This window comes from Cervus canadensis, chromosome 32, assembly GCF_019320065.1.
Source record: "Cervus canadensis isolate Bull #8, Minnesota chromosome 32, ASM1932006v1, whole genome shotgun sequence".
NCBI classification, from domain to species: Eukaryota; Metazoa; Chordata; class Mammalia; order Artiodactyla; family Cervidae; genus Cervus; species Cervus canadensis.
Window position 1 is genome coordinate 27,418,466 of NC_057417.1, and position 25,548 is coordinate 27,444,013.

The 25,548-nt window shown below is 50.0% G+C and overlaps 2 protein-coding genes across 4 annotated transcripts; one reads left to right on the forward strand and one right to left on the reverse strand.

Annotated features, from left to right (window-relative positions):
- Window positions 1–1,976: 1,976 nt before the first annotated feature.
- NSUN5 (NOP2/Sun RNA methyltransferase 5) lies at window positions 1,977–7,222 on the forward strand. 3 transcript variants are annotated; one of them, XM_043455649.1, is made up of 10 exons: window positions 1,977–2,124; window positions 2,223–2,345; window positions 2,861–3,035; window positions 3,129–3,237; window positions 5,166–5,304; window positions 5,396–5,511; window positions 5,870–6,048; window positions 6,225–6,435; window positions 6,511–6,643; window positions 6,727–7,222. In XM_043455649.1, the coding sequence occupies exons 1-10, from the start codon at window positions 2,032–2,034 to the stop codon at window positions 7,078–7,080; spliced, it is 1,632 nt and encodes a 543-aa protein (XP_043311584.1). In that variant the 5' UTR covers window positions 1,977–2,031; the 3' UTR covers window positions 7,081–7,222. The 3 variants fall into 3 exon arrangements, with proteins under 3 accessions (XP_043311584.1, XP_043311587.1, XP_043311585.1); XM_043455652.1 differs by having other exon boundaries at window positions 6,511–6,651; window positions 6,727–7,048; XM_043455650.1 differs by lacking the exon at window positions 3,129–3,237 and having other exon boundaries at window positions 5,252–5,304.
- A 1,676-nt stretch (window positions 7,223–8,898) lies between these two features.
- Window positions 8,899–25,320, reverse strand: POM121C (POM121 transmembrane nucleoporin C). The gene is made up of 13 exons (XM_043455648.1): window positions 24,699–25,320; window positions 23,581–23,796; window positions 23,127–23,285; window positions 21,454–21,534; window positions 19,703–19,877; window positions 15,838–15,929; window positions 15,182–15,255; window positions 14,409–14,533; window positions 14,194–14,296; window positions 13,789–13,965; window positions 10,654–12,303; window positions 9,511–9,633; window positions 8,899–9,204 (listed from the first exon to the last, which is right to left on the reverse strand). Exons 1-13 carry the CDS (start codon window positions 25,262–25,264, stop codon window positions 9,107–9,109), a joined length of 3,639 nt encoding a protein of 1,212 aa, XP_043311583.1. The 5' UTR covers window positions 25,265–25,320; the 3' UTR covers window positions 8,899–9,106.
- Between the last annotated feature and the right edge of the window lie 228 nt (window positions 25,321–25,548).

The window sequence follows — 25,548 nt, forward strand, 5'->3', positions numbered from 1 at the left end:
CTTCCAATACAGGGTGCGAGGGTTCAATCCCTGGTCTAGGAAATAAGATCCCACATGCCATGCAGTGAAGCCAACAAAACAAAATGGGATGCTGCTGCTGGGACTGGAGATGAGGGTAGGGGCTGGTTGGGGTGGAGGGTGTGCATCTGTGCTACTTTAGTGTATGTTAACTTTGTCCCATACTAACAACACTGTGGAAGTGGGTGAGTCTGCCCCGGAGGAGAAAACATCAGATCAATGGAAAGGAGGTCAGAGAATGGAACACCAGAACCTAGCGGAGCAACTTAGGCAGGGTGGCCAAGGAAACTTAGACCTGGGCAGAGAGATGGGAGGGAATGCCAGCAGAGGAGGTCATAGAAGGCAAAGCTTTCCAACAAAGAATATGTGTTCAACAGTGCCATGAAACCCTAGATTCAGATTATGTGCTCCCACTGCAGAGGGTACAGGTTGGAGCCCTGGTCAGAGAACTAAGATCCCACATGAGGTGCAGCACTCAGTGGATTTACGTGTGAAATGATGAAGCCATAGATGATTTCTGTATTGTACAGGTGTGAAGTGGTTTTCAAGTGTGACATCAAGGGCAGAAACCATAAAGGTAATATTTTTAAAATAAGAACTTCATGGTGTCCAAAACAATTATAAACCACATTAAAAGAATAAACTGGAAAAACGGCAAAACCTAAGAGGTAAATATTATTAATATATAAAGGACACTAACAGATAGAGGGGTGAGCAAAAGACATTTACATGTCATAATATAAGAAATACAGGTTCGGGCTGGGGCTGCCGGCCGCGGGGCGGAGGCACTCGCGCGGCGGGTAACTCGGGTCTGGGTTCGGGTGCCGCGCAGCTCTCGCCGGTAAGATTCCTGCAGCTGCGGAACGGGCGGGGCTGTGCGGGGCTCGAGCCGCCCCTTGGTGGTCCGGGGCGGGGCCTTCGGAGGCCTCGGAGCCCGCCGCAGCGAGCGCCCTACACAAAAGGGTCGGGGCTTGGCTGCGGGGGTCTTGGGGCGCCACTTGCGCCTCTCGGTCCTGAGAGGATGCAAGAAGGACACTAGAGAGGATGAGTCTGCCTACCGAAGAGGGCATGATGCCATAGCGAGGATGCCCCCGTAGTTTGAGAGGGGAGGAAGCCAGAGCTGGGTGCCCTAGCGGCCCGCAAACGAACGGGAACTGCAGTGAAAACACGCTACATTCCGAATTAACAAGATTCTCTATGCCCTCAAGTGGGGCAGAGATTATAACTGTGTCCCAAAGTGAGGAGATAATCGTGGTGAGGACACTCCCTCCACTGGAAGTGGAATGGAGGCCCCTGAAAAAAGGGACTGGACATACCTGTGGGGAGGGAGCCTTAGTTGGTTCTCTCCCTAGAGTGTAGGAAGGAAGTCAGAATTGGCCGGCCGCCATGGAGGCCTGAAGGTAGAGGGGGTTGCTATGAAAAGCTTCTGAGGGCCAGCGTTGGGGCGGGGCTTGCTCTCTGGGGTGTAGTTAATTTGAGAAGGCCGCACGGGTGGCGTGGGGGTGAGTCCGCCTCGCGAGCCTTGTGAGAATTGTTAAGATGTTAGGCCCTTGGTTCCCGCGTAGGGAAGGGTCTGCTAAGAGCATCACTTACGTGTCCCTTGGGACAGCCTCCAGCATTTATGGTGGAGGAGGTTCAATGGGATGCGGAGACTGCGATACTAAGAAAAAAAAAGAAAAAAAGAAATACAAACGACCAATAATAGGAAAATGTTTAATCTCAATCACAGAAATTAAAACATCAATAAGATCTCATTGTTTGCCTGTGATATCGGCAAGGATTGAAAGAAAAACGCAAAGAGCTGCGAAGAAGTGGTCAGCCGGGGTCTCTGCGTTGACCTCCAGACCCTTACAGGAGTGTGAACTGCCACACGCCCTGGGACCACCGGAATTGGTACTGGGACTTCCGGGTACGGAACACCCGTGCCCTTTGACCCCGGAAGTCAGGTGGGGCGGTGCAGAGCCGCGCGCGCCTCGCGACAGAGCCGTAAAGGCGCGCGGGCGGGCGCGGAGCATGGCGGTGTATTCGGCGGCGGCGGCCGTGCTGGCCGGCGTGGAGAGCCGCCAGGGTTCGCTCAAGGGGCTGGTGTATGCCAGCAACTTCCAGGTAGCAGGGTTCGGGGTTCGTGCCCGGGAGGGGGGCCCCGGCAGGGGGCTAGCTCGGCCCGGCCCGCGTCTCACCTGGGTCCTCTCGGCCGAGCGCAGAACGTGAAGCAGCTGTACGCGCTGGTGTGCGAGACGCAGCGCTACTCCGCGGTGCTGGACGCCGTGATCGCCAACGCCGGCCTCCTGCGAGCCGAGAAGAAGCTGCGGCCGCACATGGCCAAGGTAACACGAGGGTGAGCCCCTCCTGACCTTAGGGTCTCTGCTCCGCCGCCGTCCACTGTGTGATGCTAGCAAGTCGCTCCTCCGAAATGAGGCGCAGCCCTTCGCTGGTTTATGAATTGAGAGGAGGTGCACATGCTTTAACTTCGAGCCTTGTGTGAAAGATTAAGAACAGAAGACCAAAGTGTTGATAGCGCAGCAAGCTCTGTTTAGGTAAAACGAAAGGGTGATGTTGACAAGGGAGGAGGGCTCGGACCCAGAGCTTTTCCTGGTGAGAAGCCATGAGGAGGGCGTTCGTGACTGGGAAACCAGGTGCCAGGTTCAAATTGTGTTAGTTCAGTCGCTCAGTCGTGTCCGATCGTGTGCTTGCCCGTTAATTTCTTGTGTGATCTTGAACAGGGTAGCTTTTTACCCATTACTATCTTGATAGGTGGTCTGTTTAACTCTTCCAGTTCCAGCACTGTGGAGTTCCAGGATATTCATACTCAAGGTTTTCTTGCCTCCTTTCTCCATCCCAGGTGCTAGTATATGACTTACTGCTGGGGAAAGGCTTTAGAGGGCGCGGGGGCCGATGGAAACCTCTGCTGGAGCGGCACCAGGCCAGGCTGAAGGCTGAGTTGGCCCGACTCAAGGTTCGTCAAGGTGTGAGCCGGAACGAGGACCTGTTGGAAGTTGGATCCAAGCCTGGCTCAGGTGAGCTGGGAGGTGTTGTGGAGGTGGGGGATAGCCACCAGGCCCTCAGGAGAGGGCCTGGTTCCAGCCCACTCACCGCTGATTGCTTCCTAGCCTCCCAGGTGCCTCGATTTGTGCGAGTGAACACTCTGAAGACCTGTGCTGAGGATGCCATTGATTATTTTAAGAGACAAGGTTTCTCCTATCAGGGTCGGGCTTCCGGGTGAGTTTAGAACTCTGCCTGAGCATGGAATGGGCTTCCCAGGTGGCTCAATGGTTAAGAATCAGCCTGCCAATGCAGGGGATGCAGGTTCAATCCTTGGATCGGGAAGATCCCCTGGAGGAGGAAATGGCAAACCACTCCAGTATTCTTGCCTGGAAAATCCCTTGGACAGAGGAGCTTGGCGGGCTGCAGTCAGTGGGGGGTCGCAAAGAGTCAGACGTGACTGAGCATGGAATGCTATACTAAATAGACGTGACTACAGTAGGCGTCCTTGTCTTGTGCCTGATTTTTAGTGGAAGAACTTTCAACCTTTCCCCATTGAGTGTGATGTGAGCTGTGGGTTTGTCATATCCCCATTGAGTGTGATGTGAGCTGTGGGTTTGTCATATACAGACTTTATTATGTTGATATATGTTCCTTCAGTACCAAGTGTGATGAGAATTTTTATCATGAGTGGATGCTGAATTTTCTCAAATGCCTTTTCTGCATCTGTTGAGATGGTCATGTGATTTTTTTCCTGTTTGCGGTATATCACACATTGATTCCTTTATGGATATGGAACCATACTTGCATCCCTGAACTTGGCATCTTGTGCATTCCTTGTTTTAAGGAATTCTCAGATGTCACTATGACGCACGCATTTGGTCAAAGTAGAAACTGAGTCATCGTACATGCTTCCCTCCTCTCTGTCTCGTCATTTACTACTCTGCCTTCACTATCTCTCCCCAGCCTTCTGGATACTGCCTGGGTTTAAGCATCATATCCTGTCGTGATTGGCACGAGAACCCTCAACTGGTCTCCCCACGTTCAGACTTTCTTGTCATGCTCGTCCTCTTTGTGTTGGCTGCAGAAAGTTCTGAACCCAGATCTGACCCTTGACTCCCTCACTGAAAACCCTTGGCCCTCCGCTGGGCTGTGCCCCCCGCCTCCTTCCCAGCCCTGCTGCGCACACAGGTGTGCTGCGCACTTGTGTTCTCACAGTGGTTGCTGCTCCGTACCTAGGCCCCCCGCCCTGCCCCTGCGCTGTCCTCCCTCCTACTGTGTCCTTTCACAGCTCTGGGAAGCGGCCTCCTCTCCCTCCCTCTCCTTCATCTGTTGTAGATGTTTCCCTGTCTGCCTTCAGCGTGTTGCTTAGAGACCAGGGTGGTAGAGAATGGCTATGTTTAGGTTTGGATCCCAGCTCTGCTACTTGTTGGGCTTCCCTGGTGGCTTAGACGGTAAAGAATCTGCCTGCAATGGGGGAGGCCTGGGTTTGATCCCTGAGTTGGGAAGATCCCCTAGAGAAGGGAATGGCAACCCACTCCAGTTTTCTTGCCTGGAGAATTCCATGGACAGAGGAGTCTGGTGGGCCACAGTCCATGGGGTCTCAAAGAGTCAGACATGACTGAGTGACTCACTTTGTATTTCTGCTACTTGTTAGCTTTCTCATCTGAGTTGTTATTCTCTCATGTTTTCTACATGGTCAAGTGAATGGACAGTGCTTCTCCATAGTTTAGAGAACAAAGTTTTCACCTCAGCTCCTCAGGGTACTTATTCATTCATCAGGAATCGACTCAGTACTCACTTCCCTGTACCAGGCGCCTCTTCCCAGGGTTATATTCTGATAGTACTGGCTGTTGCGAGCCTAATGTGTGCAAAATCTTTTCCTGCGAGGTTTGCATGTCATTTAATCCCCGCCTGCCGTTTTCCAGAAGTACAGAGGCTGAGGTGCCCAGGCCTCCACCTCTGGGATCCTCTGGACGCAGTCTGGCCTGAGAACCCCTTCTCTTAACCTCTGCCTCTATCTTATCAGTGTGTTAATATACTCATAGCAATGTTAAGCATTTGTCGCATCAGTAAGCAGTCAGGTGACATGTGAAGTGCCTGGCTGGTGCCTGGCATGGAGGGATGCGTAAAACGTGGAATAAGCAGTTCGTATTCCCTGGCAGCCTCGAGGACATCAGGGCCCTCAAAGGGAAGTGTTTTCTCCTGGATACCTTGCTGCCAGAGTTGCTTGTGTTTCCTGCCCAAACAGATCTGCATGACCATCCACTGTACCAAGCCGGTCACCTCATCCTACAAGACAAGGTAGGGAGGATGGGTGGAAAGGGGGGAAGCAGGTGGGGAGTGGTCAGCCTGGGGCCTCCGTTCACCCAGCCCCCGTGCTCTGCACTGCCAGGCGAGCTGTCTCCCGGCCATGCTGCTGGCTCCGCCCCCAGGGTCCCACGTCATCGATGCATGCGCTGCCCCGGGCAATAAGACCAGTCACCTGGCTGCTCTTCTCAAGAACCAAGGGTGAGTGCCACGGTCAGACAGGAGTGGGGTGGGATCTGATCCTTTACTTTGTAGGAAGAGATAAGGAACAGTTATTCCAGTAAGTCCTGCAGGCTGAAAGGAGGCCTTGCCTTTCAGCATTTCCTTCTGGACCTAGGGCAGTTCCCTAAGCTTCTGGGCGGCACGTATGAGATGTGAGTCCCCTAGCCCTCGGAGCACGGAGCCCAGGCCAGCTATTTCTGACCACTGAGCCTTTAATTTAGAATTTAAAGACATTTAAATAGTCTGTGTGTCCTAACTTCAACTACGTGTCAGAGCTGTGCGCTCTTAGACGCTCTGTCAAGTTCTCAGTTCACCTCAACTCTGTCCTCCTCCCTAGGAAGATCTTCGCCTTCGACCAGGATGCCAAGCGGCTGGCATCTATGGCTACCCTGCTGGCCCGGGCAGGGGTCTCCTGCTGCGAGCTGGCCGAGCAGGACTTCCTGGCGGTCTCGCCCTCGGACCAGCGTTATTGTCAGGTCCAGTACATCTTGCTGGATCCCTCCTGTAGTGGCTCTGGTGAGATGGCGGGGAGCATGGCCCAGGGCCCCACGGACCCAGAGCAACCTTGGAGCTTGAGGGGCGGTCGGGTGTCCTGGCCTGAGGGTTGGTTCCTGTGACCCTTGGCAGACGTGCTCACCTGGAAGCAGGACCCACTCTTCCAGGCTGGGTGTGCTGAAAGCACTCTTCCCTAGGGATGCCCAGCAGACAGCTGGAGGAGCCCAAGGCTGGCACGCCGAGCCCGGAGCGCCTGCGAGCGCTGGCTGCCTTCCAGCAGCGGGCGCTGAGCCACGCGCTCACATTCCCTGCCCTGCGACGGCTCGTCTACTCCACGTGCTCCGTCTGCCAGGAAGAGAACGAAGACGTGGTGCGAGCCGCCCTGCAGCAGAGCCCAGGCGCCTTCAGGTAGTGGGTGTCCACCAGGGCCGTGGGGAGGGGGCCGCCTCTGACCTGGAAGCCCACCCCACTTCCTGCCTGCAGGCTGGCTCCCGTCCTCCCCTCCTGGCCACACCGAGGCCTGGGCGCTTTTCCAGGCGCTGAACACTGCCTCCGGGCCTCTCCCGAGACCACGCTCACCGGGGGCTTCTTCATTGCGGTGCTTGAACGGGCAGAGGTGCCGAGGTGACTGACTGGGGGGCCTCCCTGGAAGAGGCTGGGGGATTGGGGCATGTCTCACGCCCATTACTTTTCTTCTAGCTCCGTCTCACAGGCCGAAGCACCAGTCTCAGAGCTGACACCCGGCCCTGCCCCAAAGAGGAGGAAGAGGCGGCGAAAAGCGGCGGCTGCCCCCAGCACACAGCCCGGCACATAGCAGCAGCGCAGAGCGCCAACTCTTCTCAGGCCCTGGGCCCCAGGCGGCAGTTTGGTTACGGCTGGAGGAAGAAGACCGGGAACCCCGTTCCTCAGCTGGAGGGAGACGGGACACTCCTCTGCTTTGGGTCCCTTCCCTGGGTTGTGCTTTTGCGGGTGAGACGCACTGCTGCTCACAAAAATAAAACGCAGGACATGGTCTACGATAGATCACAGTTTTTTTTATTCTTAATGACATAAGCAAGGAGAAAAATCTCACATTCATACTAAAAATTCCAACTAGACTCACAGGAATTCAGTCTTCGTTTACAATGGAAAGTCCCAGCCTCCCGTCCCTGTCCAGTGCACGTACGTGTCCACACCCGCATTCACACGCTCACACTCGGGGCAGGGGGCTCCTGGACCAACTGTCCCGCCTGTGGAGCTGAGGTAATCGAGCTGAGGGTCTGCCTTCTGTGAGGTGTAGGCAGCAGCCTGACTTCTAGACCCACGCCCGCCCCTCCCATCCGAGCAGGTACTCGGGACTCAGGCCCCCCTCAGCTCCACACGCAAGAGAGCTCTCAGGGTGGGGAGGCGTGTCCCCCGCCATGAACCATTCACCCTCAGTCACAAAGGGGAGGGGACTAGTTACACCTACGTCACATTATTCATAAAATAAGAATTACATTTTCTGTTTCCAGAAGGAGCTCAAGTCCCTCAGGAATGCTGCCGGGACAGCATCTGAGCCTCCTCTTCACACAGGCATAACTTAACTCTACACAACTAATGTCTAGGCAAATAGCATTTATACTGAACCACCTCAATGAACCAAGCTTGAAGGAATTTAAAAGGCAATTTAGCTTAAATACAAAAATAAATTTTTATTGTTAAAAAATGTTTAAATATTTTTTTTTTCTTTTAATTTAGACACACGCATTCATACTTCTCCCAAAGAGGATGGGCATGGCAGCAAGGCTCATGGGCCTGGGGTAAGGGGTTTTGGAACAAAGGAAGGGAAGGGATGGAGGAAGTAAGACAACAATTTTAAAACGTGGTTCGTTAATTTAGGGTTTCTACCATATACTACAAACAGTGAGGTCAGGTAGGTGGGAAAGCAAGCACAGGGCAGAAGCCTTGGCTTCCCCTTGGCCCCATCCTCCTGGGCTGCCAGCCCTCAAAGTCGAAACACCATGTGAGAATTCAAGGCTCGGCGCCTGTAGCCGCAGAGTGGTGCCACTTTCCACACTCAATTAGCGAGGCCCCAGAAACTTAGAAACAGTTAAGTCCGGCACTACCAACATGCCGCCACTCATACAATTCAGTTCTTCCTCCAAACTCGATTCAAAGAGCAATACACATGAGCATCAGACAAAGTAACACAGGACAAAGCTTCAAACAGACGATCCCGGAGAGGCAGACAGGCCCAGTGAGGCCAACGGGGACGGTGGGCGAGGAGGCAGCTGAAAGCAGCGGGGTGGGTGGCTGTGTGTGGGGGGGTGTGTCCTGCCTGTGCCAAGAGCTTCCCTCTCCCGGAGGAGGCACCACCCCTGGGTCTGCCAGGCTAACAGTCTTGAGCCACCAAGCTTTGAGGGGTCAAACTGGCAGAGTGGGTTGGGGATGAAAGGTCGGCTCGGACTTGGCAGGAGGAAGTGGAATAGCAGGAGCCGCACCTGCTGGGGTCTCCAAGGCAAAGCTAGACTCAGGATCATTTTAAAAGGAATCGACCCTGCAAGGAACCGGTGAGGGATGAAGCAGCAAGAAGTGGGGAAACAGAGGCCCCCTCATGGGACTGGAAGGGGAAAGCCACTGTACAGCCAAGCCAAGCCTGGTGCAGCTTTGGGGACAGTCCACCCCAACCCATCAAGTGCACGGAGATGCAGGTGGCGGGGCTTGGCCTGCTGGCCTCCGGCCAAGATGGTTCTCGGGGGAAGGCGGGCAGGGGGCTGCCTGCCTGAGCTTACACACTACACGAGCGTCGGGGAAGGAAGTGGACAGTATGTACAGATGTTTCTTTAGTTCTCTCCAGCTTCACCAGTTCAACTGTTCAAGTAAGGTAACAGGCTTCTGCCCTGCCACATCCCTCCCCCATGACCCCCCAGACCTGGGGCTTCTGCTTCCTGAAAGAGGGAAACAGCCCCTGGAGCTGCCACTACCTCCCTGGGGGCTGAAGCCAGAGGTCTGGGGTTGGTCTGCTTTATGGAACTAGAAGGATCAGAGGCTCTTCCTAGCAGGTGCCGAGGTCCAGATTTGGGCAAGGGGTGGTGGGGGGCTGGGTGAGGAACGAAGGCTATTTCTTGCGGGTGTGCTGCCTCCGGGCCTGCAGCCGCTGTCGAGCCCCTGGGGTCTTGGATCCCGCACCAATGGAAAAGGAAGGGGCTGCCGATCCTGGAAAGATTCAACAAGATCTCATCAGGGCGGCTGGGACCCGGGAGCACATCTCTAAAGAACACTGGGCACTGGAAAAAGGCAGTCCCTCTGGGAGAGGCGCTGGTTAAAAATGCAAAATCGCAAGACCACAGATAGTCTGGGAATAAGGCCCAGGCCGGCATTTTCACCTGGCTTCTGAGTGGTCAGTTGCCCAACTCCAAACGTGGGCAGTGCTGGACTCCTGGACTGGCCTTGGACAGCTGGACACTGCCAGCCCGCCCCACCCCTCTTCAGAGAGGAGACAAGGTCACACTGGCCACTTACCGAAAGGTCCGACTCCGACAAAGCCTTGGGCAGGTGTTGAGGATGCCCCAAAGGAGAGGCTGCCGCCAGCTGCGCCCACTCCGGGGGCTGGGGTGTTCTGACCGAAGGTGGGCGTGGAGGTGCCTAGGATGGAGAGAGAGAGCTGTGGGGGCCAGGCTGCGGAGCAGACGGGGAGGAGCCTCAAGGGAGCTCGGCTGCTGGCAGGGCCTTCCCGCAGGACACCTGGGCTCTGGGTCCCCCACCGAAGGACAGCACCGATCTTCACACCCGCTACCCCAGGCGAGCCTCCCAGCTGGCCACCAGTGGTGCCACAGCAGGGCGGGCTTCTGGCCACCTAAGGAGCAGGGCCCCTGCATTTCCTCGACCAGCAAACCCAGCACAGGGGCCGACTCAGTGGACCTCCGCCTTTAGCCTGAGCCCGACTACCTGCCCCCCATCAGGACTAGCTAGATGCATTCAGTCTCTTCTTGTTCATTTGTCCTCCCCGCTCTGCCCTGTGGGTCCCCTGAGGCCCACTGGGACTCCCCACCCAGCCCTGCTGTCCCTTCAGCCCTGCCTTCTCTCTCGTAGCGGGAGGCTGGCTGGGGGGGTGGGTGTAGAAGGCAGATTTCTGCCACTCTGGCTTTCCCCCCCTTCCCCACTCCCACCTCGTCACCACCACTGCTCCAGACCCCACCTCCCGTCAGCCTCCCCAGAACACACGGCCACCACCCCTCCCACACTGTACTTGCTTCAGATTCAACATGGTGGCTTCACCAGCTACCACTTAACTTAGACCTATATCTCACAACTGAATGTGGCTGGGAAAACAGTGCTGACGGGCCTCTCACAACCACACTGAGTGTGGGATGCTGCCTGTGATCCTACACCATCTCCCCGGCTCTGAAGCAACTACTCGGGAGGTCCTATGGGGCCCTCTCACACCCACCTCCACCCACACCCCAAACCCTCCTTGTCACCAACAGTCTGAGATTAAGTCCGTTACTTTCTCAGAAACACATTCCTCTGCACTCAGTAATCACATATTTTACCAAGAAACTGATACTGTATCGATGCATTTAATGCCCGTCTCCTCACTACCACAATATAAAGCTCCAAATGGGTGGACGCTGCCCAGCGGGCCAAGTCAACTTGTGATCATACCTCCAAACACAGGTTTGCTATCCGGCGTGCTGGTCACACTGAAGGCAAAGGGTGTGTTCTGGTTGGGCGCACCCAGGCTGTTTTGACTCAAGCCTCCCCCAAAAGGCGCTGTGCCGCCAGTGGTCCCACTCTGTCCTGCCGCGAAGCCAAACGCTCCAGAGGCAGCGCTGGTGCCTGGGGTGGCCACACTCATCCCAAAGGCCCCGCTCCCAGCTGCGGCCGCCGGCCCCCCAAACGTGAAGGGCGACGGCGTCGTGCCGCCGAACACCGAGCCGCTGGTCCCGCTGCTGGTGGTCTGGGTGGTGGTGCCAAAGCCAGAGGTGGTGGCCGCACCGAAGGAGAAAACACTGGTGGTGCTGCCAAAGGCTGGCCGGGTGCCGGAGGCGGTTCCGAAGGCGGAGGGTGTGGCTTTCAGGCCGCCGAACGCCGGCTGCGCAGCGCTGCCGAACGCCGGCTGGGCTGGGGTCGGCGCTGGGGGCGCAGTCGGGGCTGGAGCCGCAGAGTTCCCGAAAGTGAAGGAGCTGCCGAAGCTGGGCACGAGCGCCGGCTTGGCAGCCCCCTGTGGCTGCCCCTCGGCGGCCCCGAAGGTGGGCTGGGGGTTGGCGCCCGGGTGGGAGGCAAGCGGGGACTTGGTGCCTGAGGCGAAGGGCAGGCTGAAGGCCGGGGCGGTGCTGCTGCTGAACGTCAGCGTGGGCTGGCCAGCGGTGGCCGGGGCGGAGGTGCTGAGGCTGCTGCCAAAACCACTGAAGCCAGCACTGCCGCTGCTGCTGCTGGGGGCTGTCTGAGGGGCACTGGGAAGCGACTGGCCAAAGGTGGTGACTGATGTGGAGGCGGGCATGGCGGGGGGCTTGCCAAATTGGAATATGGAGCCCCCAGTTGGGGTGAAGCTGGCACCAGAAGTCGGGGGAGTCCCAAAGAGGAAGGGCTGGGAGGTGGAAGCAGTGGTGCTAGTCACGCTGCTCAGGGTGCTGGTCACACTGCTCACACCGAAGCTGAAGGCGGGCTTCGGAGCAGAGTCTGTGGAGGTGCTGGCCGTGCTCACGGAAGTCACTGTGGAGGTGGCCGTGGCCTGGCCGGTGAAGAGAGGGGCACTCGTGGTAGCGGCCAGAGGAGCTGTCTGCTTGAAGAAGGGAGTTAACCCGGGCATAGATGTGGGTGGCCCCACGCTGCTAAAGATTGGCTTGAAAGCGGGGGCTGGGCTGCTGGTAGTCGTGGGTAGGGTCGAGCTGGAAGATGCCACGGCCGTGACCGTGGAAGGGCTAGAGGGCAAGGGGTCCCCATTCTCGCTTTTCGGGGGGGCCACAAAAATGGGTTTGAATGTGGGTGATGCTGAAGACACAGCAGGGGCTACAGAGGCAGAAGGGTTAGCAGCTGGGGTGCTCAGCATTCCAAACAGGATACTCTGCTTGGGACTGGGAGGAGGGGTAGACAGGGCCTGGGATTTGGCGGATGTCTCAGCCGAAGGGGACTTGGCGGCATCAGTGATGGGTCCTGGGGAAGAAGCTGGGGTCAGCCCCAAGACAGCAGTGGTGGATCTGGAGTCAGAGGAGGTGGCCGGAACGGCCCCTGACTGTGAGGAGCTCAGCGAGGCCAGAGGACTGGGTGTCTTCGGAGGCGAATCGGCCACAGTGGTGGTCACTCCAGCAGGTTCTGGGAAGAAGAGTAGAGAAAGTGAATTTGGAATACTTCAGACGTGACGGTGCTCAAAGCCCAGCATAGTGCTCGGGATTCAACAGTCAACAATTATGACTAAATCCATGTCACAGAACTTTAAACTGTTCATTCTTGAAAATAGGCCAGTGTTCATAATCACTACCCTTCACAGATCATAAGAAGGATTTCAGAAGAGGATAAAACGTGGGCCCCATTGGGGATTACATGTATAGAAACAAAGAAAATCCCAATCACCTGAACTTAAGTCCAGTTAATAATCTAGATACACCTTATACAGCTAACAAAGATGCTCGGCACTACATTCACCCACCAGGTGCAAGTAGAGAGCATATAACCATGAATGAGGCGATGGTCTGACCACGAGCCCAGGTATTCAGAGCCCCTGAATACCTAACACGTTCTCCGATACGATGAAGTGCAGTAGAGGAGTGTGTGTATACGCAGTGCCAGGAAGTCTGAACAGCAACAGACCTTGGAAACTTCGAGAAGAGTCAGGTTACCTTGTGACTGTAGTCTAAGTGTGTGATAAGACATCCTAACCATGTGATCAGTGACACTTCCGCAACACCTCATGAGGTCAGCATTATTTTCTCATCTTACAGATGATGACAAACAAGGCTCAGAGGAGCTGAGGGACTGGGTTTCAAATCAAGAGCCACTTGGCGACCAAAACTAAGCTGCCTTCCTTAGCTCTGAGTGTTGCAGCCCTTCCCTAAAACTGATGACAGATTCTAAAGCTCTTAAGCCTGCACCAGCTCTGGTCAGAGGAGCTAGAACAGGGTCAACCTTTAAAACAATTTCCAGGAACTGATGAGCATGGTGCTTTCACTTCTTTAAAAAAGTTTTTTTAATTCAATTACTCGGCCGTGTTGGGTCTTTGCTGCTGCACGTGGGCTTTCTCCAGGGGCTGTGAGCGGGGGCTGCTCTCTAGTTGTACATGCGCTTCTCACTGTGGGGGCTTCTTCTGCTGTGAGGCAGGGGCTCCGGGCACCCAAGTCTCAGAGGTTGTGGCTCACAGGACCTGGAGCACATGGGCTTAGCTGCCCTGCAATATGTGGACTCTTCCCGGACCAGGGATCAAACCTGAGTCCCCTCACATGTACACCCACGGCTGATTCATGTCACTGTATGGCAAAAACCACCACAATATTGTAAATTAGCCTCCAATTAAAATAACTAAATTAATTTAAGAAAAAATCTGAGTCCCCTACACTGGCAGGTGGATTCTTATCCATATACCACAGGGACGTCCTGGCGCTTTTACTTCTACCTAAACAAAGGCTGATGTCATTACACGCGCCAACGTAAGCTCTCCTGGGAACTCCCTTGCAGTCCAGTGGTTAGGACTCCACGCTTCCACTGCAGCGGCCTGGGTTTGATGCCTGGTCAGGGGACTGAGATCCTACAAGTTGTGTGGTGCGGCCAAAACACAAACAAAACAAAGAAAGCTCTCCCACTCACCAGGGAGGGAAGGTAGGCCCGGGGAATTCTGCATCTTCTTCAAGCTCTCCAACAGTGGGTTAGCGCTAGGGGCTTGGAGGGAGGTTGGGGATGAAGCAGTCCCAACGTCAGGCGAGGTAAAAGTGAAGGAAGACTGACTGACAGGTGAGGCCTCAGTGACAGAGGCTGAGGCAGCATCTAGGGAAGAAAGAGAAGATGACACTGTTTGGGAATTCTTTCCAGTTGCATATCACGGAGCACGCGGAGTTCGGGGCATCGGTACAACTCACAAAGGTTTCCCTTCAATGCTTACCATTCTCCAGATTCCACTGAGGGCCCAAATGGATTTCCCACATGAGAAAGACCAAAATAAAACCCAAGGAGACAAAGCCTCTCTGGAGTGTGAAACTGATCTATATTCCTTACCAGTCTTATCCTCTAAGACCTTGTTAAACCACTGTAACGAAGCTTTCTTTTCCAAGTCCAAGTCCTCAGCAGTGATCGAATAACCAAGCTGGGGAGGTGGAGGCTACCAAAGAGAAAAAGAATTTGTCAATCAGGAGAAACTGGAAGAATCCTGTCTTTAGCCTTCCTAAGGTAGAGCTAAGCTGAGGTGGGCAGAGCAGAGGGACAGGACATACCAAGGTCAGCTGGTCTCCTCGCCTGGAGGGCAGCAGCTGAACCTTCCGTTTACGCTGCCCGGAGCTGCCAGGTGTTGATGGGGAATTCCACGAGTTCTGCTTCTTCCATGTGGTTGGATCTGCAACTAAAGAGAAAGAGATTTAATTTTCTTCTTCCTCTCTGCCAGACACGGACAGGTTATCTATCTGCTGTTTTTAACATTGAATTTTCACTGGGTATCTCTGAAAAATTCTATTTTCCATGATTTGGGCTCCTGGGTGGTGTTTGCTAGATTATTTCTAATAGTCAAGAGGACATAAAGGGAGAACTGCTCCAAATCAAAGTATACAATTATTTCTGTTGTTCAGTCATGTCCAACTCTTTGCAACCCTATGGACTGCAGCCTGCCAGGGTCTTCTGTCCATGGGAGTTTTCAGGCAAGAATACTGGTGTGGGTTGCTATTTCCTTCTTCAGGAGATCTTCCCTACCCATGGATTGAACCTGTGTCTCCTGTATTGGCAGCTGGATTCTGTACCATTGAGCCATCAGGGAAGCCCACAGAACTGCTTACTGGACGACAGTCATCTGGACTGCTCAGATACCTCAACCTAAGTTTAACCATAGCCTACTGTTATCACTTATTGTACTACATTTCTCTGAGTCGCCTTTCTCCCTTACCTGACTATAAACCTCTGAAAGACAGAAACATCTATCTCTGTATCCACCAGGCCCTTCACAAAGCAATGCTCAATACTTCCACCAATAGCCACTCTAGTGCACTCATCAACTTACCCTTCTCTCCCTGGGACTCCTTGTCTGTTACCAATGGAGTTGAAGAACTAGAATGATGAGAAAGCTCCTCTTCTCTGCAGGAGGAAAAGGCAGAATTAAGTTTAGGAAGATTTGCTGACAGAAAATACTGGATAACTTCCTGCACCTCCTTGCCTACCAACTGGTCTAGAACCACCATGATTTAGGACCTCAGTATGCCAGGACAAAAAAAACAGAAGTCAAAAGAAAATCCCAATAGAAATGAATGGAGGCAGTTTATGGAAGCCATGGAGAAAGCTTTGTCTTAAAACCACCACAAATCAACACTTTTCAAAACCTTACTTACAGCCCACCAAGTTCCTGAAAGTTCTAGTCACAGGTCTGATCCCCAAATTTGACCTCAGGTACCCAGAGGGCCGGCTGGAGTTCAGAATGTGAAGCCCACTGACATCATCCCCTGTCCGCTCTGTTCTGTATGGTCTCTACTCCTGCACCCCCATTACTCACGCTACAGTGTGGGGGAGAGAGCCAGAGGCCTCTACAGTCCAAAAAAAAACCACCACAGTTCAAAAGCATCAATTCTTCGGCGCTCAGCTTTCTTTGCAGTCCAACGCTAACATCCATACATGATTACTGGAAACACCATAGCCTTGACTAGATGGACCTGATTACCTTACCTTATTTTCTTTGCTGGCCTCTCTGGTGTCTGGGAACGGGATGAGGCTGGGCTGGAGAACGGAGATGAACTGAGACCACTCCTCTTCCACAGCTAAAATTCAAACACAAGTAAGATTGACCCTAGTTGATAGTTTATCATCTGACCTTTGATAAAGTTCTTTTCATCACTGCATATAACATCTCCTTTTAAGTAAGGAAAAGTCTGAAGAACTAATGGCATGCTAATAAAAGTAGAAGGGAAGAATGTACTTTTGGCATATGTCAAAAAAGAGGATGTCACAATCACTTCGCAGTTTAGAGCTAAGATGTACATATAAGTTTGCTCCATATTATCTATGGAAATGATCAAAGTCAATTAAGAAACTGTTCCACAGCATGTATACTATCTATGGTGAAACAGATCCCCAGCCCAGGTGGGATGCATGAGACAAGTGCTCGGGCCTGGTGCACTGGGAAGACCCAGAGGAATCGGGTGGAGAGGGAGGTGGGAGGGGGAATCGGGATGGGGAATACGTGTAAATCTATGGCTGATTCATATCAATGTATGACAAAACCCACTGAAATGTTGTGAAGTAGCCTCCAACTAATAAAAAATTAAAAAAAAAAAAAAGAAAATAATTGCTAATGTTTAAAGACAGACAAAATAAAAAGCATAGCTATATAATATAAATAAAAAAAAAAAAAAAAAGAAACTGTTCCAATGAAGATAACCCAGTAAAAGAGTTTTGGTCTTATTAAATTTTCAGTTTTACTTCATTAACTTTATTTTTAAAAATACATTATCATGCCATTTATGACTTTTGTAACATCAGTGGTATTTACCATTATATGATAATTATCCATACATCTGTCTCCTCACCAAGCAGAGTTCCCTGATATCAAAGGTAGTCCAGGGACTTCCCTGGTGGTCCAGTGATTAAGAATATGCCTTGCAAGGCCAGGGACCCCGGTTCAACCCCTGGCCCCTGAAGACCCCACACGCTGTGAAGCAACTAGCCTGTGCACAGCTACTGAGCCCACGAGCTGCGATCGCCGAAGCCCGCGCCTGGGAGCCTGTGCTCCCCAACAAGAAGGGCCCCTGCAAGAGAAGCGGTCAAGAGCAGCCCCTGCTCACGGCGACCAGAGAAAGCCCACAAACAACGAAGACCCACCATGGCCAGAAGATAAAATAAATCCCAACAAGTACACCGAAAAAATTTCCTTCCTGTCTCAACAGTTATTACCCGTTTCTAATATATCCTGTCAAAATTATTCTATACACATCAAAAGATCAAAGAACTCGCAGCGTGAATAGAGGGCACTGTACAGTGCTGCACTATGTCTTTTTAAAAATGTATTTTGAGATCACTCACATCACCATCTATTAAAGCTGCCTTACCCTTTTTAACAGTTACATACTACTTCAACTTACAGAAATACTAAGTTATTCAACCAGTCCCCTAAAAAGGCATGCTTACATTGCTTCCAAGCTTCCACTATTAAAACAATGGTACAATCAACATCCTCTGTATGTCTTTGAATGTATGTGTAGGGTTAATTCCTAAAAGTAAACCTGCTGGATCAAAGGGCATGTGCATCTCTACTGTTGATAATACTGCCACCCCGCCCTCTAGGGAACTGTACCAACTGATGCTCCCAACCAGCAATGCACGACAAGCCCATTGTTCTTGTTCTTTCTTTGGCCATGCCACAAGGCTTGCTTGATCTTAGTTCCCCTACCAGGGATCAAACTGGGGTCCCAGCAGTGAAAACACCGAGTCCTAACCATTGGACAACCAAGGAAATCCCCGTTGTGCAACCTGCTAAACCTTCTAAAACAGATTAGAGTGGCGGTACCCACTGACTGATACTAACATCAAAAAGGAAGCAGCCAGATTTTATCTATTCCTGACAAGATGCAATCCAAAGTACGAGTGTGTGTAGTTAGTCACTCAGTCATCTCTGACTCCTGGTGACCCCCATGGGCTGTAGCCCACCAGGCTCCTCTTTTCACGGGATTTTCCAGGCAAGAATACTGGCGTGGGTTGCCATTTCCACCTCCAGAGGATTTTCCTGACCCACATCTCTGGGGTAGCCTGCACTGACAGGCAGATTCTTTAGCACTGAGCCACCTGGGAAGCCCTAACCCAAAGTACACAGTACCACCTATGCAATATTCTGCCAAACTAACTGAACTCAAATGTAATCAAGCCTTGGAAAACAGGGGCTAGAGTACAAGTTAAAATGACACCATGATGATGCAAACTTAATCCAAAATATAAGAAATCCTACAGAACAAAATCATCTACTTTTTTCAAAAGCATGAAAAAAAAAGAGTAGCAACAGTAGTGGTATAGATTAAAAGAGCCGAAGAGAAATACGAACCAAATGTCAAGAATTGATTTTTGGTCCCTGATTCAAACAGTGTAACTGCAATAAGACAGTTTACGGTAATAAGTGCAATTTAAATACTGAGTGATATTAGCTAATATTAAACAGCTATTATAAATCATTTAAGAGGAATAACGGTATTGTACTTAATGTGAAAAAAAATCTAAAAATATACTGAAGGACCTATAGCTGAAATGACATGTTTGCAGTTGATTTTTTTTTTCGCTTATTTTAAAATTTTCCTTCATTTTTATTTATTTATTTTTGGCCGTGCTGGGTCTTTGCTGCTATGCCAGGACTTTCTCTTGTTGCAGCGCACAAGCTTCTCCTTGTGTGACTTCTCTAATTGTGGCTAGAGGGCTCCAGAGCGTGGGCTCAGTAGCTGTGGCGCATGGGCTTAGTTGCCCTGCAGCATGTGGAACCTTCCCAAACCAGGGATTGAACCCATGTCCCCTGCATTGGCAGGCAAATTCTTAACCACTGGATTACCAGGGAAGTCCTCCATTTACTTTAAAACATAACAGCAAAACAAATGCGGGGCAGAGGTTGATGGAACACGATTGACAAAATGCCATTAACTATTAAAGCTACATGGAGGTCCATTATGGCATTTTCTGTGTACATTTGAAATCTGACACAAGAAGATTTTTAAAATAGGGATAATGAGTGTATACTTAATATGCTTGCTGTTATGATTAAATGAGGAAATATACGTAAAGTGCTTGGTTAGTACAGAGCCTAGCCCAGACAAAGTGCTCAAGGCAAAGGTTGTTATTATCCTTTTAGCATTCCTACATCCGAGACCTTCATCTTTCATTTATATTACTCTACGAGCCTTCTGGATTAACTTAACTCAAAATTTTTCTCCCCTCGAAAATCCTCCTCCACACAAGCTTTATTTTTACTCGGCTACTATACATTACACAGGCACTGTAACGGGTACTTTTCAAACACTACCTTCCGTCTTTACAATAATCCTTCAGAAATGAGAAACAGAATTTAAGTGATTAACCCAAAGCCCCAGAGCTACTAAGTGTCAGAGCCAAGACTGGAACCCACATCTGTATATCTGTGTGGTAGCAAAGTCTGCTCTGCTCCCTAGGCTGTATACTACATTCTCTTTCTAAAAAAGAGAATGACAACATTTTAAAAAATTTCATCAAATTCTCAATGCCTAAAGGGTAAATTTCTTTTATGATCCAATGCAATCTGGACGACTTGGTCCACCTGTTGATAAAATTAATATCCACTGAATTATGCGCCTCTTGCCCATTTATCTGCAGTAATGGCTCTGTCCTGTATCAGGTTTCCACACATGACTGCTCTACTTTTGGAGCTTTCTATTCTGCTCCACTGGTCCGTAGTTATCACTCAGGGGTTTGTATCTGTTAGTGGTACTATCACTATCTGACGGTAGAAGGAGGGAGTGAACACTGGCTGATCGATTAATTAGTGCTGGGAACCCAAGCCTCCCGGAGCACAAGATGAATGTACCTGAGAAAGCCCGCGAGTGGAGCTGTAGGAGCTGGTAATGGCATTGCGGCTGGAGCTGGGGATGCCGCCTGTGTGTGTGCTGCTTGTCAAGGAGCTCACAGAGGAGGTGCGGGATCTCTTATTCAGGTGGTCATCTGAGTTCTGTGAATTAAGACCTCTCTTCAGAGACCCAGGCCTAATAAGAAGGGGAGAAGATAGTTAGATGCATTATTAAAGACATTCTTTTAAGGTTTTGTCCATGGACACAAAATCTTTCTTTTAAAGAAAAAAAAAGTCAGTAAAAAAAAATAATGCTCTTCATTTTATTATTAACAATGTGGCTAAATGTATCTGACAGTCAGGAAGAGAAAGTCAAATATTTTAAAAATAAAACGTGTGAGTCCACTGACTAACATTCTAGAAGATGCACACTAAACTAGTGACAGAAAACAAATCAGCAGACACCTGGAGATCGGGACAAGCGGAAAGGAGGTATTACTAAGGGGCACAGGGAAATTTCTGGAAGTGACAATACATTCATTATCTTGACTGTCGTGATGGTTTCACAGCTGTATGCATGTCACAACTTATCAAATTATATACTTTAAACAGGCAGCTTATTATTCACCAATTGTACCCTGATAAAACTGTTTAAAAAAAAAATCAGAGTTAAGAGGAATGAACTATCTTTTCTAAACTTCCAACTAAATGGAAATTCCCTACTTTTCAATAGAAAGCTATAGAAGAGCTATTCAATCTCTGTTATGATACCCAACCACAGGCCAGTTTATTCTTATACTGTATGAAAATGCTTTTCCCTCTAACTTGGATACACTCACTCATGGATACTACTTGGACTTGCACTGGGCAAGTTGTTTTTCTTTTTTGACCTGACAGTCCTTCCATTTTTTGGAGTGACGTTAAAGTGAAAGTGAAGTTGCTCGGTCATGTCCGACTCTTTGTGACCCCATGGACTATAGCCTACCAGGTTCCTCCATCCATGGGATTTTCCAGGCAAGAATACTGGAGTGGGTTACCATTTCCTTCTCCAGATCTTCCCAAGCCAGGGATTGAACCCGGGCTCCCGCATTGTAGGCAGACGCTTCACTGTCTGAGCCACCAATATCCAAATTTCCTTATTCTCCTTGAAATTTTTCATCTCTGGGCTAGTATTTATACACCTTCAAACTGCTTCACCCACCACCACCCCGTACGATTCTGGTGTACATCCTCTCTTACAGTGCAGTGCACCAAACCAGACACACGCCACTGACAATCCAAGCAGAAGTTAGAGAAGCAGGACTACCACTAACCGGCCTCATGTCAGTTTCTGTTCTTCCATCAGCACAGACTAGGAGGACATTAGCTTTTTAGGGCAGCTATACTATACTAGCTCAGAGTAAGTGGATCAATTCCTCCTCAAATGTATTTAAACTCAAATGTAGAGATGTAATATTTTATCTTCGATTTCATATGGTCGCATTTTATCCATTGCACCAACCTTGGGAGTTTCTGTTCATACACCTGGTTATTAAATATATTTATAAACCCTCTTAGCTTTAGCATATTTTTTCCATACCAGTGAAAAAACATTAAAAGGAATTAGAATATAATAATTGTAGCAAGCTACTCAAAATGTTCCTCTCTGATTTCAAAGATGTGAACATGAACTAATAAAGCAATACAAAAGCAAAGAAGAAAGTCAACGGGACAATTAACTCTGATAAAGCCCCTTTTCCAGACTGTACACCTCATCTCGGATTTTCACTTACTTAGGCACAAAAGCAGCAGGGACTCCATTGGCCAACAGGGGCTCAAACGCTGAATGTCCACTCCCACTGCTATCATGGCGTCTACGACAAATCAAAAAACTCTCAATTAAATGAAATTACTTCTCCCTCAGGCCCAAATCATATTCCCATATTCTTGGGACTTTATACTATTTCTATGGAGCATAGGTTCCCTGCTAGACAAGAGGAGGGATGCTGCAACCACAAAGATTCCAAAAGTTAAATTTATCCTAAGATTTAGGGCAGTAAGAAAAGTATGAAAATATTTCAATACCTTTTGAACTATTAAGTTGTTTCAATTATTTACTGATTTCTCACCAAAGTATCAGAATCACAAATTTACCATCCTACCATACCCAAATTAAAAACAAAAACAACACTTTAGGGGTCAACCCATACTCCTATGGTGCTCTACAGGTTAATATGGCAGTCTGTTAAGGAAAAACTTGACCCATCACACAGAAGGGCCTTTGCATGGTGCACATAATTATCGCTTATTCCTATCATGGGAAAGATAATATAGAATCCTCAGGTATAGGCTCACTAGAGTCAAGAAAAATTACCACCTGGAGAACATGAGAAACCTAGATGAACCATGAAGTTATTTCTTACCTCCACACCTCCTCACCCCGTCACTCCTGCTTAGCTAGCTGACATTATGTCAAACTGCTCACGTGCCAATCATATTTATCTCTAGTCATCATTACCTGATCTTTCTATGACATAAATACACTTGCATTAATATTTCCCTACTCAATTTTGTCATCTGAAGTATCAAAGCTGACCAATTTTTACCCTGTAGGATATGAACAATCTTATCTAGGTAATGGGGCCAATGATTTTTAAGTGTGAGGCTGCTGTCTCCTCAGAGAACACTTCTTTGACCACCATATATAAAGAAGCCCCCTTCTCATTACCCTCTGTTATATTACTATTTATCTCTATATGCTTATAATCTATGATTACCTTGGTTTATTTTTATTATCCTTTTCCTCTGGTCTCTCTCAAACCCACAAGGACTCTGTCTTGTTCAAAGCTCTACTTACTGAAGCTGGAATAGGCTCTGACATATAGTGGGTGCTCCATTTACTGAACTAAAAAAAACAACTGGAATCCTTAACTGACTCCTTGCAAAGCCTGTTAAAGCCTTAATAGACTGTTTACTGCATTGTCAGTACAGAAAAGCAAATAACAAAAGTGGTTTTAGTCTCATTACTGACATATCTACCATACTCTAGTCCTCACTCTGTTTGCCAAGCACTCCCTCAGCACAATTACAACAGTGAAATCGGTGGTTACCAAATAATTAAATGCCAGGAGACTGTGAGGGCAAGACTTCAAGCATGCTCTCTCAAAATAAAATTTAACTGATTTGTATCAAAAGTACAAGGTTAACCTGGATAATAGTTGCCGGCTTATCTCTAGTACTTACAGAAAAAGCAAACCACAAAATTTATCTAACATGTGTCTTAGAAAATGAACAGCACTAATTTAAGACCTTATTATCAACCACTTCTATGAAAACCAAAGAAGGGAATCTACTAAGGGTCACAAACTGGAGCTGGCTTGTGTATCTTTGGAGAGTTACCCTGTATTTCAACAAAACCCGGGAGCCCATGGGAGAAGCCTGTTCATTACTCTGTTGGTCCTGTTACCTTCTTTTATTTTCCTGGCCATCAGCAAATATTTGGTCTTCCTCTTCCACTGTCCTTTTCTTTCTCTCTTTGAGGGCATTCAGTACAGTCTCCTTTGCACATGGATCTGGGGCACTAGTTGATGGTGAAGACAGTGTTGAGTTGATAATCTGTTCTGGTCTGCAATGAAAGACAAGATTCCAGCATCAAGGTATTCTAATCACCAAGACACAGAGCACAGACTTCAGTCACTGGACATCAGAAGCTAACTAGTAAGCAAAAGTATAATTTTATACACTCACAGAAATCACCCTAGGCTATCAAAAATACAGTCTAGGGCAAAAGAAACCAAAAGATGGTTCAATTACTAGAATCTGGGATTTCTCATTCAAATAAGCAGCTACCTCTTTTTTTGCTTTGTCAGAGAAATAACCGAAAAAGAATAAAGGAAATACAAACATTGGACAATACTCACATTGGAGATCGAGTCAGTTTGCTATCCGGAGGTGCAATCCTCACTGTCACTGGGCTGCACACCATTTTGGAATTACGAGCAGACAGCACGGTCTTCTTGTGACAACCATTCCAGCATACTGTGGGAAGCACCCCCAGCAAGGAATACTGGGCCTGCTGGATTGGATAGCGCCTTCGAGGTGTTACTACAAACCGATGTGATAAAGTCCCACAGTCCCTGTGGAGAATGGGAGATACCAAAGAAGCTTGAAGAAATGTCAGAAAATTTAAATGATTGAAGAACCACGTGGGTTCAGACAGTTTTCAGAGGCTTTAAACTTCCTTTTAGGCAACAAAGAACACACAGTATGTTTATGGCAACTTTCCCTCATTTCATCTAAGGGCAGAAAGTGACAGCTGCATAACAGCTGTCCCTACAATGGACTTCCAACAATTTGAGAGGGAAACTGAAAACCTTGCCCACACAAGCAAACTACAATGGAAGAAAGCCGGGGACAGGATGTGCAGGGAGGAACTTTACAAGATGCTTCAATCTTTTATGCGAGGTCATCAGTGATACATACTCAAAGTCAAACACTTTAAACACCTAAATGTTCATCTTCTCAACTAAATGTACTTTTCATGAATCTAGTATTTTCATCAAATTTTTGTATTCTCCTGGATCATCTTTATCAAGTTTTATTGACCAAAGAGATGTTTCCTGCGAACACCTCTTTGAGCTTGGCTAAACCACAGAATTTCAATTAGTGGTCCAAAGGGGTGGGGGGTGTGGAGATGGATCTAACAAATCATTTCTAACTACACTTGAAAGATAAATATATTTTCACAAGAAACAGGGACAGTTAATGGTTTATCAAGTATTCCGCTAAATCTATACTGCATGAAAATTCAGATGATTTTAAGAACTGAAAGCAAGGGAACCGCTGTGGCATTACATCTCATTCCAAAGGGTAAAGGCGGACAGGAGTTGGTAGACACGCATCAGGGTGATAAAGAGGACAAAACGACACAGAATCCACTTTGGACTTAATGAAAAAGAAAATCGGATTTAAAAGTCAAGTCCTCAACTCAAAGTGAGAGACAGAGGAGAGGCTGTGGGGAAGACCAGGGTTATCTTACCGGTAGGAAGGCCTCCTGGAGGGTCGGAGAAGAGACGTGGGGAGGGAGGGGTGAATCTGAACACGCTGGGGATGCGCCGACTGAGCCGGCGATGCGGTGCGGACAGGAGGGCGGCGGCCCGGCCTCTCCCGCAGGTCCCTGGCCTCCGGGGCGCGGGCAGGCTGCGGGGGGCCGGGCTTGCCCAGGTAACTGCCCATGAGGAGCAGTTCAGCGGGGTCAGGTCCTTCGAGCGGGCTCCGCGGCTCTAGGAGATTTCCGTTTGCTACCGATTTGGCAGGAGGCGAGGCGAGCAGTGTTCGCTGACGCCGCGCGTTCCAAACGAGCGAGGAGAGGGCGCGCGAACCTCTGGGCTCGCGGCTTAGTCCCCACCAGGCCGCAGTAGCCCCCACAGCCAGCCAGGCCAGCGCAGCCGCCGCCGGCACCAGGTACAGCACGAGGCCGAGCAGCGACAGGCCGAGAAGCGCCGCCCCAGCCGGCCCGCCACAGCCCCAGCCGCGGCCCTCCCTGACACTCGCTATCGGCCGCCGTCGATCGCCTCCCCCAGCCGCCGCAGCCGCCGGAGACATCGCGGCTCCGCGCCGCGGAGAAGACTTAAATATCCCAGCGTGCACCGCGCCGCGCTCCGCGTCGCCGCGCGCCTACTGCGTCACTGCGCACGCGACGCAGACGCGCGACTGCGACGGGAAACGCTGCTGCCTGGCAACGCGCTGGACCCGACCCGTTTCTGAAAACGCCGCCTGGCGAAACAGCGAGTTCTGATTCTTGACGTTTCCCGCCTGTCCGCACAGCACCCAGCAAGAGATGAGACTTTTGGAAGAATCGCGTTAAGAATAAAAGCGCTGGAAAACGA